The following is a 14,049-nucleotide window of genomic DNA, read 5'->3' on the forward strand; positions in this document are numbered from 1 at the left end:
ACACGGGTCTCTCAGATCATTCCCTGTTAGCGGAAGTGGTGCTGGGGAATTAACATCCTTAAGCCATATGGAGAATGAATGCCTATCATCTGCCCAGAGCAGTGCCAGTGGTTCAGATTTATACAAAACTTTCCACCCTTCACGGTTTTGGTTATAATTTGTCTCCCTGTGGGATAGAGGTTATGACCAGACGTGGGTCCCTGCGCCATAGGGAACCAAGTGTCACCTCACTGATGAGGCCCAACAGGGCCGAAACATGTTGGGGTGGCTTGGGTTTCTGTGCAGACAGGACCTGGCCTAGCAGTTTGGGCTGGGCTGCTCCCATTGGTGGCAGTACCTGACTGATTTGCACATGTATGGACCCCTTTTGCAATGACGCTGACAGACTAAAAAACGGTGGCGTGGAAGGGGGCACAGAGCAGTGCCAGTGATTCAGATTTATTCAAAACCTTCCAACCATCACTTTTTTGGTTATCATTTCGGAGTACAAGAAGTGGTGAAAGCTGTCAAGTCTGTGGCCACACATTTCTTTGGGGGACATGTTGGCATGGTAGATGAAGCAATTATAGCAGGTATATAAAACAACGCTCAAGTCAAGAATACAGAAGGGCCAGACTAAGGAAAATCAGGAATTGGAAGCTATCATTCCAAGCTTAGAGACTGACTTTGTTGACTCCTGTGATGAAGGGGCACATAGGAGATTGAAAATGGCGCAGGAGAAAGTCCAGGCGTTATCGCTTAATACTGCTTCGCACCTCAGTTAGTCAAGTAGAGGGAGGTGTTACGAGCAAGAAGACAAAGCCAGAAAAGTGCTAGCATGGGTCACCCAAAGAGTAAAGGCAGATAGATGGGTCACAAAGATAAAATCAGAGCACAACTGCATGGTCAGACAGAACAGAGATTGCTGAGATGTTCACCTCATTCTTTACTGCTTTATATAAGGGTAATGGACAAAGCAGCCCTGAGACATTTGAGGCCTTGATTCAGCACCTCAATGTTGCACTGTTGACTCATCAACACCAAAAACATTAGATTCTGAGCTTACATGTGTAGAGATGGAATGTAGCATTAGTTTAAGAATGGAAATATAACGGCCTCAAATGGCCTCCCAAATGAACTTTGTAAACTGTTGGGGAGTTACTAAACATTTACTAAATAAATATTTTGTATTTCTTTATTTTTATTTAAGTGCATATGGCTAACATCTATAGCCTTTTTGCACTATCAATTGTATACACATGCAATATGAAAAATACATTTTAAATAATAGATAAATAATCAACACAATAAATAGATATGTAGATATATAAATAAATAAATATGAAGATTCTAGAAGTAGTAGCCTTCCCCGAGACTTAAGAACAGCCACAATTGTAGTTCTGTATAAAAAGGGTAAGCCAGAAACTAAGATACTTGCAAAACCTTTAGCAAACAGTTTTGGAAGTGTACCTTCACTGTTTAACCCGGATCTGTGCCGTGCTATGCCATATACATCCACCAGAATGATCTGAGTGATCTTCTAGACCAACCCCTAAAGATTTTGTTAGGGTTCACGTAAAGCATTCAACTCTGTTGAGTAGTATTTTCTTTGGGCATTTCTAGTGAAGGTTCGTGTTGGACCTGCTTAGTTAAGTTGGCTGCAACTATTATGCACAAATCCATTTGCAAGGATTAATGTGAATAGACATATTTTAGGGCAAATTGAAGTGGGAAGGGAAAAAAGGCAGGGGGGGGCTGCCCTCTTTCCCGTCCTCTGATCGCTTTGATGACCAAGTGGCCGAAAGGATCTATTGTGACTCGATTCATCAGCTTTTCACTGGCCCTCTGTGTCAGAGGACAGGCTGTCCTTATATACAAATGACTTTCTGCTGTATTTTGGGACCCCATTCAGCTAGTTCTAAGAGAAGTGGCTATTATTAGAGATCCTAGTTTTCTTCAAGTTAATTTGGAAAGGTCCACAGGTCATATGCTTGGTGGAGATGGAGGCTGGGTGTTGAAGGATTGATTGTCCCTGACACATTTAAATATCTAGGTATACATGTGGCTTAGGTTGGATTGGCTCCTTTTGCTGGAGTCCTTTCAGAGGGATGTCAACGATTGGTAGAATCTGCCCTCGGCGCTGTTGGGCAGGGTGGCCTTATTGAAGATGGTCGACTTTTTCATACTTCCTGTATGTTACACAATCTTCACCAAATGCCATTTATAAGCGTTTGGTCAAATGTATGAACATATATTAGACTGCTATTATGGGGAAATTGGACACTGCAAGTGACTCTGGCAGCATTATGTAGACCAGTGGGGGAAGAAGACCTTGGCTTACTGGACCTCCAGAAATATTGTTCGGCAGCACAGATGTCACTGGCTAAATGGGTGGATTCCTGGAGATGAAATCCAGACAGACATCAAATTGTGGATAGAACAGACGGGATGATTTAGATTGAAACAGATATTGCACAGTGATTTCAATTTGTGTCCAAGCCTCTGGCTGTCATTCTGGTGGTAGCTGTTTGGAGAGAGCTATCCAGTGTGTAATTTGGGATGGTGAAAGGGGATTAAAGCCCACCCACTGCTCTGGCACACTGTTTCAATGTGAGAGCTGAATGTGCTGCAGGGATTTCAGAGGTGGTAACTTGGGTGTACTGTATCTGAGGAATACTCTAAAAAATGAAGAGATAAAATACTTCCATTAGTTGCAGACTGACTTTCAGATCGAGAGGGGGAGAGTCTATCAGTATTTACAATTATGCCATGTCCTTCAATTTAAAGGAGCATTGGCTCTTCCAGAAACTTCTCTGATAGAAGGTGGGTCATAGAAACCGAGATTCAAGTGAAACAAATGTTCTATTGTATACAAAGTGATAGTTAATAATTCCATTAAACCACTGTTGAAGCTACTGGTGAAAAGGGAGGGGGGTATCGCGCGTGTTGGAAGATGAAGAGTGGATGGAAGCTCTATTTTCGCCCATGAAAGTTGCCATTAATGTTAGCTTCTGTTTAATTCAATTTAAAATACTTCATCGAATTTGTTATTCCCCTGAGACGTTGCAGAACAATTGAATCAGATGAATGTTCAAAATGTGACATGATTTGGGAATGTCCTCAACATCAGCAATACTGGAAGGTTTTTAACAAGATGGTCAGTATTGTGGGTAGATGCATAGAGGTGGACCCGAGATTGTCCCTTTTTAATATTTATGGGGTAATGACCCGTACAAAATGCAAAAAACACAATGGGCCTCATTATAGGTTTAGTGGTATTTCGGCAGTAAATCCGCCAAAATACCAAAAACAGATTTACCTTTACCACCACGTTTTACTAGTGGTGGTAGGTGGTGTTAGGACTCCATGGGGACGTTGGTGGGATTATTGCTGGTGGTAATTTCGCTGATTTGGCTGTTTTTTGGCAATAAAGCAGAAGAATGACGGTTTTTCCTCTGCCTTACCTCCAAACCCATAGTTCTGCGGTCTGGTAATGCGGCAGTAATGCAGTGTTAAGTTTGTTACCACTGCATTACTTCCGTTTTTGGCCACACGCCCAAACTCATAATGAAACCCTTTTTGTAGCCATGGATTTTGTCATGGCAGGATGCAGTGAAGAAATAGTGTGCCCCAGACGTTCTGATCATAGCGGAAAGGACATAAATATGGAGTTTAAAAAAATAGTTTATAATAGAAGGTGTTGCCCAAATAAATGGGAACAACTTTGGGGTGTATGGGGTATAGGTGGTTAAAATGTATTCTCGTCAATACTCCTCAGAGGAAAGGGTCCAGGTCGGGCTCTCTTTGGTATTCAAGGAGCTGTGTTAGAGTTGGTGTAATTATAATATACCAAGGTGTGGGTCAAAGGGACATGAATAAGAGGCTATGTTAACTTTGGATCTTGATTGTTTTTTTCGTTGGTTTGACTATTACAAGGGAGTACATACATGATGGAACCAAAATCATTTTTGATATTTACGGTTTTGTTTGTTAACTTTAATAAAAAATAAAGAATTAAAAAAAAAAGAAAATAGTTTGCAAATGTATCTTGTTTCAATATCCTGAAACCGTGGGTGAGTCCTTGAGGAATGGAGTTGGACATTCATAATTTAGTTCTTATATCCTGGAAGATTCAGGTCTACCCTTTTCAAAGACTCCAACCAACTTTGCAAAGTCAAATCAAAAGCCACATGTTTTATTTCAGCTTTACTTCCAAAACAATGATTGACAGCAAATTGTATTTCTTTTTGCCTAGTTGCAGCCTATCTACGTTACTCTCTCTGCCCGAGTCGATCAAAGCTTAATAGTTTATGGCGCTTTTAAGGTAAGTGCGAGATCAAGGATTGTTTAGCTGGCATCTTGAAAATAGCATTTTTATTCCCATGATGACAATTTGATTTTAAAGATATACTGTTATTCCCATTAAAGTGTACAGCACCTGGTTAGATTTCATTTTGATTTTAGCTTTACTTTAATCAGATTAGAGTATTTTTAATGACACTCTACTTTCCAAATCACTTTCCCAAGACAACTAAAATCAAAAATGTTTGCTTAAACACATTTGTGCAAATAAATGGTTTGTCAATCACAATGTGGAATGTATGTCAGGGGGGAATTGGAATTCATGAAGCAAGAGCTGGAAGTAGATTTTGGGTGTCAGGATTTTCATCTGACCAGGAGTTGGTTCTTGTGACCCAAGAGCTATTAAAGTCCATCCTCATGAATGGAGTGCCTGAAAGAGGGCGAATCTTGTTTTTTTTCAAACTGTGGCATGCACATCCCTTTAACCTCTCTTTGTATTGCTTTTTCGTTTGATGTGTTGCTATGTCTTATACTCTATTGCTTATGGTGTCTATTGAATACTCTCTTGCCACCTTACTGTACATGTTTGTACTTGTTGCGTTTACCTCCCAGGACCCCCCCTTGTTATTTGCATATTTTAAGTAACTTTGGGTCTCACCCTACGTTACTAGGGGAATCCAGACGTGCCCCCTTGTACACTATTCATAGAGAGGCGCAGCTCCACCCTACTGATAACGTCCAACCAGACCAAAACACGTGTCTGGGATTGCTGTTGGTACTCTTGTTCAGAGGAGAATTGCCTAGCATTTCGGTGCTGGTCTGCCCCAAGGCAGGACAAAGACTGATATGTTTTGGATATTTCTCCTCTGTGAAAGATAGTGAGCTAAAGAATCTGGGTAAGGATCTCGTAACCAGGACTAATGTCTGGCAGATGGGCTCCCAGGACCCACCTTGTTATTTGCTTGACCAGAAGACTGCAGAGAGGGACTCTCCCAAGAAAGAAGCCCATGGACTTCGATAGCTGGTTCCCCATGGGATGTTAACAGTACATTTAGTTTTACAGGGCTGTGAATCAACGCTTCTTTCCCTACCACCCCCGTTTAGGTTTATGTCGACTTCTTAGGACATCTAGAGAGAGTTTTCTCATTGCCAGAGATCTTAAAGGAACATATTGAAGGGTCCCTGGTGCCAGTCAGCTGCTCTGTTGAAACGCTCACCTGGTTCCCACGGGGGCGCTGGTCTAGTCTGGATTGCTGTGGCCTCTTCTAGCGTGATGCGCAGGACCCTGAACACTGATTGGACAGGACCTCCAAATCGTGCTTGCCTGGCCCGTAGGAATATCCTTCTGCAGATGAGAAAGGGGATTAACAGTCTGCAGAATAGTGTGCTAGCTCCCCCTTTTCCCCCTTCCCCCTTCATTCCACTCTAACTTCCTCCAAACCCCGGTTTAAGCTCACCTTATGGTTTGGAAGGATGAACTCTCCATCCTGCTTCTGGTGCAGGGGCGTGTGTTCGTCCAGTTACTTCACTGGTTTTCAGAATGGCGCTGGCAAAATCCACTTGACTTTCTTGAGCGATGCGCCGTAAGTATGAAAGTTCAAAGTTCAAGTGAGGCCCCCTTTATGTTGTCTTTCTAACCTGTGATCTGTCCTTTTTTTCAGGTGCAGAATGAAGGCGATGCATCAAGGGGTTAAACTGCCGAGGTGAATAGTGATGAGGGCGATCCCTCTAAATGTCCTTATCATTCCCCAGAAATGTCTCTTGTCCTTTCCCCATAGGGGCCGGGGTACGGTACCTGCCAACGGGGCGGCGCCGACCCGAAATGTGGAAGAAAAGCCAGTAAGTATTATGGCTGTTAATCAGGCTTTCCTTCTGTGTTCCTTCTGCTCACCTTTTGTTTCTTCCTCTCTCCCCTAGGTGCAGAGATGTGGCGTCCGATGCTGACAGCCGCGATGGAGCCGGGAGATGTCTCGAGGACAGGTGAGTGAAGCGTGGCGCTGCAGCGAGCAACGCAATGCTTTTAAATGGAAGTCTTTCTTCAGTTTCTTCAGGGATGCTGGGGAGAAGATTCCGGATGCAGGTAAGAAGTTTGAAATAGTCCTTGGTTTTCACCTTTCCCTTCTCTTCCTTCCTTGCAGGTCTTCCAGGTTCGAGGCAGGCGTGGCTGGAGTCCAGGAGCAGGAGCAGACACGGTGAGCGTTAAGCTGCAGGAAGCAGAACAACGCGAAGCATGAGCTGCTGTCTGGGCGTGGCTTAAATAGCCTCCAAAGAAGTCCCAAGTATGTATCCTTCCCCAACTAGGTATGTATCCTTCCCTGGCCACGCCCGAGTGAAAAAATAGTCCCTTCGAAACAATAGACCCTTTCAGCTCTCACGGAGACCTGAAGCGTGCAGCATGGTCTGCATCAGGTAAGTGCACAAAACACCTCCCTTTATGAGCCCGGCGCCTATGGCGCCAGGACTGATGTCCAACATGAGTCTGGCGCCAAAGGCGCCAGGACTGAGTCCAAAGAGCCCCTATAAGGGGCCGCTGGGCTTTTACCCGAGGGCATGATGCCTGCTTCCGGGGGTGCTGGGCCTGGCCTGGTGCTCCGGGGGTAGGCATCATGACATCTGTGATGCAGAACAAGTTCATCATGGTGAAAGCTCTATTATATTGGCAGTCATTTGGCAGTCATTTGGCATGAGCCTGTGGATCTGTCTTTGTTGGGAAAAGATTAATTGAATGATCCTTGTAAGAGAATGTTTTGTTTACATGCTGCTTGGTACATTGATGCGTTTCCATGTTTCCATGTGCATGCTGCATTGCATTGTTTGTTATTTTCATTATTCTCTGTCAGCCTTTTCATGTCAGTGGTTCACATGCAGTGTTCTCCCTGTTTCTCTAAAGGTTCAAGTGGTCACATATGACCCCTCCCTCTTCCTGCTCTAGTGATATTGGGCCTCATCACGAGTTTGGTGGTAATGCGGTGGTTTTCCCGTCGAACGTAAATAGCGCTAAGGCCAAGCCCCCCGGCAGATAATCCGCCAGATCACGAGTTTTCGTGCACGCGCACAGGGACATGGCGTTAGCGCAAATAGCGCACAACGGGTCGAACCCATAAATCCGGCGCATTGTGCGCTACTGCCATATTGCGCTAATAGCGCGTGCCATGAGCCGCATCACTGCCGGAACGGGAAACAAAGTGGCGGCCATCTTGGAAATCACAATCAGTCGGATATCACAGCCCCTGGAAGCCATCCACCCCATTGAACACCAAATCATGTCACAGGATCGCACTAGGGGCTGCCCTGCACAGGGTGAGAAAGCCCAAATTTAGCGACCAGAAGCTGGCTCTATTGGTGGAGGAGGCCGAGATCCATCATGAAGAGCTGCAGCAGCGCAAAACCAGTGGCCAGTGCAGAGCACAGATTTGGCGCAACTTCAGCCAAAGGGTCACTGCAGTGGGGCGCGTGCCCCGGGATGGGGAGGATTGCCGCAAGCGCCTCAACGACCTGCGTGTGAGAGTCTGCAGCATCCTCTCATAGCACAGAAGTGCAAGCAGGGGCAATGGAGGAGGGCCACCACCACCCCACCCGAACTCGCACCTTGGGAGGAGAAGATGAGTGCCCTGATTGACATCAGCACCATCGAGGGAATTGGTGGAGCGGAGGCAGGCACTGGCATTGATCCAACTGCAGGTGAGTCCCACCCCAAATGCATGCAACTGAAAGTACCACACATGCAGACCCTGAGTGAATGAATGTGAAGAAATGCGTGCGAGGCACTGCAGACACCCATTGAACTGTAGTGCTGCCTAGACTACCCTACACATGCAGTGCATCAATAGAAGGGGCAGGGGATAGACATCCATTGACATGGGACAGCTACGTAGAGTGTGAGTGTTCAAGAATACACCCCCAGGACCCTGAGCGCAGTGCACCCCAACCCAGCATGTAATCTTGTCACACAAACATTCCCATGCAGTGTACCTCCACACTCACACCAAGCACCACATGTCGACTGAACAAAATTCAAGTTGAATGCATGATTGATACTGTCTTCAATCCCACTTGATGGCATGAACTGCATGATACTAATGTAGGTTGCCGTGAACTCAAACCACACCCTATGTACCCCACAGGCACACGGCAAAACCCCACGGGATAAAGATGATGGGGAGGAGGCCACACTATCACGGCACCCGAGGCAGGAAGCCTCCACCAGCACCACCAGCCCACAAAGGGGCCACACCGACGCAGACCACCTCCCACTTCACCACAACGTAGCCCTACCAGACCGCTGCAGCACCCACATGCCCGCAGAGAGTCCACAGCCAGCTCGCCCCAAGCCACCAGGCATAGCCCCGATGCAGAGGGACTCACCTGTGGATTGGAGCCCAATGTGGGAGTGACACCTCCACGTGCGCATCAGGCAGGACATCTGCATTCACCCGGAAGCAGTGACGCTGAAGGGATGGTCACACCACAGGGGACTCCAGGGACAGGCACACAGCAAGCACAAACCCCACGTGTGCATGTACGTCGTGTCCGCACACCACAGCCAGACGAGGACATGCCATCATATGGCAGCCCTGAAGACCGGCACTCAGAGCCCGGCAGCCCAATCCCAGCTGGCAAAATGTCCCCTTGCAGCCCCCCCCCCCAACAGCGCACAAGTGGCAGGCCGGCACCTGCCACACCAGGGGTACCCTTCATCACGGGGGCAGCGGTGATGGGCCGACTGGACGTGATTGAGGCCAAACAGGCCAAAGTTGAATCTATGGCCAAGGTGCAGAGCCGGCACATCAAGGCTATCAGTGCATCCATACGCCATGGATGCAAGTACATAGCGCCTGACAATGCGCGCACACACAGAGTGGTAGAGCAATGCACTGCAGCCCTGACAGGGTTTGGACAAAGGGTGAGGGAGTTGTGCGAGACAGTGTCAGCACTTGCTGAGCAGACCAGGGAAGGGAACAACCTTCTCCGACAGGCAACCGGGTCAATCCCTTCAACCTCTACCACACCCACGGAGGGATCCCTTGGGCCGTCTCCTAGGCGCCGTTCAATGCGCCACCTGAGGTCACACACACCAGTGGGGCCTGGACAAGGAAAGCGCCAACGACCATCCTAGTCGGACATGGCATTGTTGTGGGTCCCCTGATAACAAACATGCACCTACCTGCACTGTTGTTGGGAGTTCACTGGGGGGAGGTGGGATTGTGTGCTGGGTGTTCACTGGGGGGAGGGGGGATTGTGTGCTGGGTGTTCAATGGGGGAGGGGGGATTGTGTGCTGGGTGTTCACTGGGGGGAGGGGGAATTGAGTGCTGGGTGTTCACTGGGGGGGAGGGAGATTGTTACACTGAGAATAAATCACGTTTCAAAAATCACAAAGCATGGACAGTAGTGATTGTGAAAAAGTGCTATTTAATGTTGAAGTGACATTTGTTAAATGTAGCCGTCACCCGTTAAAAAAAAAAACATCAATCAATCCCTGTCTGGCCAACCTCCCCTCCCTCAGCCCAACCCTTTGTGCACGTGCAACACCTTCAGGCACGTCATCACCTTCACTCCCATCCTCAGGTGGCTGCACATGAGCATCAGGGGGCAGTGGCACATTCCTGCGACAGCAGATGTTGTGCAGCATGGCACATGTCAGTACTATTTTTCCAACTTTTGCTGGTGCATACATCAATGCACCTACCATACGGTATAGGCACCGGAAGCGTGCCTTCAGCAGTCCAAATGCCCTCTCCACGCAGATCTGTGTACGAGCATGGGCAAGGTTGTATGTCCGCTCCGCTGCAGTGTGTGGATGACACATAGGGGTCCAGAATCACCTGCAGGGGAGAAAAAGCAGGTTGGGGACAAGGTAAGTTCAGTGGGTGTACAGGGCTCAGTCATCAGTGTCATTTTCCATAATTGTCATTTGGTCAATAACATTGTGGAGTGTGCTGTGCTACGAGCAGCATTGAATCAATGAGGTACTCACAACTTGGTACGCCTCTGTTTCAGTATGTTACAGTACTCCTTCACTTGTCACTGGGTAAGGGGGCCCTTCCATCTGCTTGTGCATGCGAGAAGTGGCTACCTCATGTGTCATTGACATTCCCTTTGGCTGCAGTTGCATTTGCTGGTTGTCACTATTCTGTACTGTTCTCCATGCATTTCATTGGCCATTCAGGGGACAGGGTTTGTGGGATGTACATTGGCATTACTCTGACTACTTATGTGTGGTGCATTTGTGGATGTGGAGACTTTTGTGTTACATTTGCATGACTGTCGGGTGGGCAGGGTGGGATGTCTGTACTGTGTCAGTGTTGGAAGCCATAGTGCTACTCACACAGGAGGCTTTGTGGTGGTAGGCCTACCATGTGTCACATGCCTTTTATATCCTGAATGGGTGTCTTCTGCTGTGTTTGACATGTCCAAGGTTTCTCATGCAAGGTGCTTGATTGGAAATGCTGCACTGATGGTGCTGCCTATTGACATTCAGGGATTTCATTTTGTGTGACCAGCCCCATCAGTTGTGGATTGACATACATTATGAGTATACATTTGTACTCACCCAGCAGCCATGTGTTTTGCCCTCAGTGCCTTTCCATATACGCTGGCAGGGTACTATTGCGCAGGACCATGGAGTCGTGGGTGGATCCTGGGTAGCGGGCACAGCAGTGGCTGAAGGTGAGGTCAGGGCCACATGTCATCTGCACATTCGGGGAATGGTAATTCTTCCGGTTTCTGTAGGCTGCCTCATGTGCCAGAGGTGGTACGAGTGCTACATGTGTGCAGTCCAGGGCTGCTATTACATTCGGGACTTGGGCAATGGCATGGAATTGACCCTTCAGTTGGTTTACCTGTGCCTGTGTGGCTGGCAATGCAATGTGCTCTTTCACATGATTCAACAGTGCATCCAGCACCTGTCCCAGCATGGCACTGAATGTGGACTGGGCCATGCCATGCACCATGGCAAAGGTGTGTTGGTAGTTGCCAGTCCCGAGGAATTGTAGCACAGACACAAGCTTCACTAGCGGAGGTACTGCTGTGCTGATGGCTATGCGGCTGCCGATGTCAGCCTGGATTGTGTCCAGGAACTGGGTGATGGTTGCCCTGTCCAGCCGATATTCAGTCACCAACTGGCCATCAGTCAGGGCCCAGGGTGTTGGCCTGACCCTGGGGATGGCTGGCCGCCTTGCTGGTGCTGCTCTCCTCCTTCTCCTCATCTCCACCACCCCCTGCACTCCCAGGGCCCTGGCCTGGTTGGCTGGCCTCTGTAGCTCCAGGCGTAGCAGGTAGAAGTCCACATCAAGTGTCCCGGCTCCAAATGGCAGCATGGTGTTTGGAAGTGTGTGTTGTGCATCGGTGGGTCCTTTGTGGGCCTCTGATTTGCATTGGTTTCACCTGGGCCCTTATTGCTGTCTCCTCCCTGCTCCTACTGGTGTAATGGTGTTGGGGAGGGTGTGTTGTGCATGGGTGGGTCCTTTGTAGGCCTCTGATTTGCATTGGTTTCACCTGGGTCCTTATTGCTGTGGTCTGTGTTCTTTTACCTCCAGCTTTTTGCTGGGGGTATTTTCGGCGGATTGTCTGCCGCTTTTCTGGCACTAATTGCGCCTACGCTAGACTTGTGATTGCAATGTTTTAGCGCAAATGGTTACTGGCGCTTTTACAGCCGACGATTGTACAGCTGGCTGTACTTGCGCCGGCTGTAATGGCGCCAGCGGTATTTGGACTCATGATCCGACGGACCCTTAAAATCGGCACTGATAGCGTTACCGCCAATTTTAAGGTTTACTGCCAAACTCGTGATGAAGCCCATTGTCTGATAATTCAAGCATCATATCGGTGGACATAATTAGGGGACAAAAGTGCAAAGAATCATAGTGTTTCCATAACCATTTTTTAATTAAGGTAGTTACTGGGTGGCTGCACCGACATTTTTGTGGGAGGCGCCAAGATCATATTACATTGAGTTTAATAAATAGTCCACTTTTTCAAAAATAAAATAAATGCATATCATTGATACATATCCTGTACATACCTGTAATGGTTACATTTAGTTGTACTACAATCAAAAGAGAAGTATAAGCATGGTAATTTAAAGTGCTACTATTTAAAAATGGCTGCCACATTATGACTGACCAGGAAATTATTATCACAGCGAACCAGCGACTGCAATCTTTCTTCTGTTTCTTTTGTGCTAAGGCCTTTGCATGGCGCACTGTAGATTCTGTAGCAGGAGAGGAAAGTGTGTGTGTGGGTGGTGGGGTGGCTGGTTCTTTTGTGACTTCTTCGGTCTTGAGTGAGCAAGAGCAATGGCCATAGCTCTGGTGAAAAAATATTATGAATCGGTTCTGAGCACAGGAAAAGAAAATCCCTCTAGTGGATAACACTTTCCTCCCAACCGTGCAGTGTTGGAGAGAGCTAAACCTCGCTCAAGCCATGGGATACAAAGAAATAACAGGGTAAGAAAATGAGGACAAGTAATTCCTTACCTGATTCGAGTGACCCCCGGGGCACTTTACATGCCATATGGTAGAGCAGCGTGTGTACACTTAGACACAGAGGTATCTTCTTGAAGCATCAGAAGAATGCCCACCAGACGTGATGGGCTGTTCAAAACCAAAATCAGGCTTGTATAACTCCACAATAAAAAAGCAATCCAAGAAAAAATAACAAGGTCAGATCAGTAGGAAGCAAGTCCAAAGTAGTCTTGTGTTATATCCACAATCCAAAATCAATCCAGGAGGGAAAAACAAAGTCAGATTTGTATGTAACAAGTTCAAATATGCCCCCATGTCCACAATCCAGGAAGGAAAACCAAGATTGCATCAATAGGAATCAAGTCCAAAGTCTGTGACAGGAGGATTTCCACACACATGGTACAATGAGAAACCTAAATAATGCATTGTCATTGACTGTGACACTGAGCACACTGGCAGCACTGAGTTCCTAGCTAAGGTCGGGACACAGAGCAGTGTGACTGTGGGCAGGGAGATTGGTCACTGACTGTACTTGCTATACTGCTTTAGCATACACCTGTGGGTGAGCCAGAGGTGCTTCCCTCTACTGACTCGTCCTGGGCTGCTGGTCACATGAGTGCCAGCCCCGCCCTTGAGACAATCCAGAATATGGATCTTTGCGAACATTGGGGGTATTTAAGAGAATTGTCTAATCTGAGGAGTTAAAGGAATAGTGCGCTCAAAATGTTATTGTCCTGAGCGCTCGGGCTTGTAGTTTTAAGCAAACTGTGAAAGATCGTAAAAACATTTCCTATTCACCTTACCATAGTTTTCCGCACTTTTACACATGCAAAATCAGGGAGCGGGGCACGCCCATCTTGTGCTAATTTTATCCGTTGCTGCATTGCCCTAAGTTGAATTGCCTTTGCGGCACTCAATAATATCCCGACCCCTGAAGCTGACATTACTAGACGCGTACGGCCCATTTCACAATGCAAATGCACGTCTCGTGTCAACGTTCTCTGTGCGCCAGCTAATTACGTGTCTCCATGGAAATGGCAGGACGCCTCTTTCCTCAATAAGTATAAACAGACCGCTTCTGATCAGACAACATCAGAGTTGCTTTTTCAATAGTTTCACTGTCTTTATTTGTATATCCTGTGACTCGTTTCTGTTCTGTTCAGCTATCTTCGTTGCTCGTAGCCTTTGCGAACCGATACTAGTACTAGCATTACTATCGTATAATGGCAACAATTCAGCCCTACCAGTACGAGCCAGAGTATTCTGAGGCGGAATTAGTTGAAAGAGAAAAATGCGGAAACAATG

The 14,049-nt window shown here is 47.1% G+C and overlaps 1 protein-coding gene across 2 annotated transcripts in view; it reads left to right on the plus strand.

Annotated features, from left to right (window-relative positions):
* The window catches only part of LOC138569537 (uncharacterized), a 1,144,950-nt gene that overhangs the window by 479,031 nt on the left and 651,870 nt on the right, over positions 1-14,049 (plus strand). For both annotated transcript variants that reach the window (XM_069647595.1, XM_069647596.1), the window contains exon 5: positions 4,235-4,303. In XM_069647595.1, the coding sequence (XP_069503696.1) occupies positions 4,235-4,303 (69 nt within the window). The remainder of the gene's footprint in view (positions 1-4,234; positions 4,304-14,049) is intronic.

Source organism: Ambystoma mexicanum, chromosome 2q (genome assembly GCF_040938575.1).
Source record: "Ambystoma mexicanum isolate Mex_15411 chromosome 2q, UKY_AmexF1_1, whole genome shotgun sequence".
Classification (NCBI taxonomy): Eukaryota; Metazoa; Chordata; class Amphibia; order Caudata; family Ambystomatidae; genus Ambystoma; species Ambystoma mexicanum.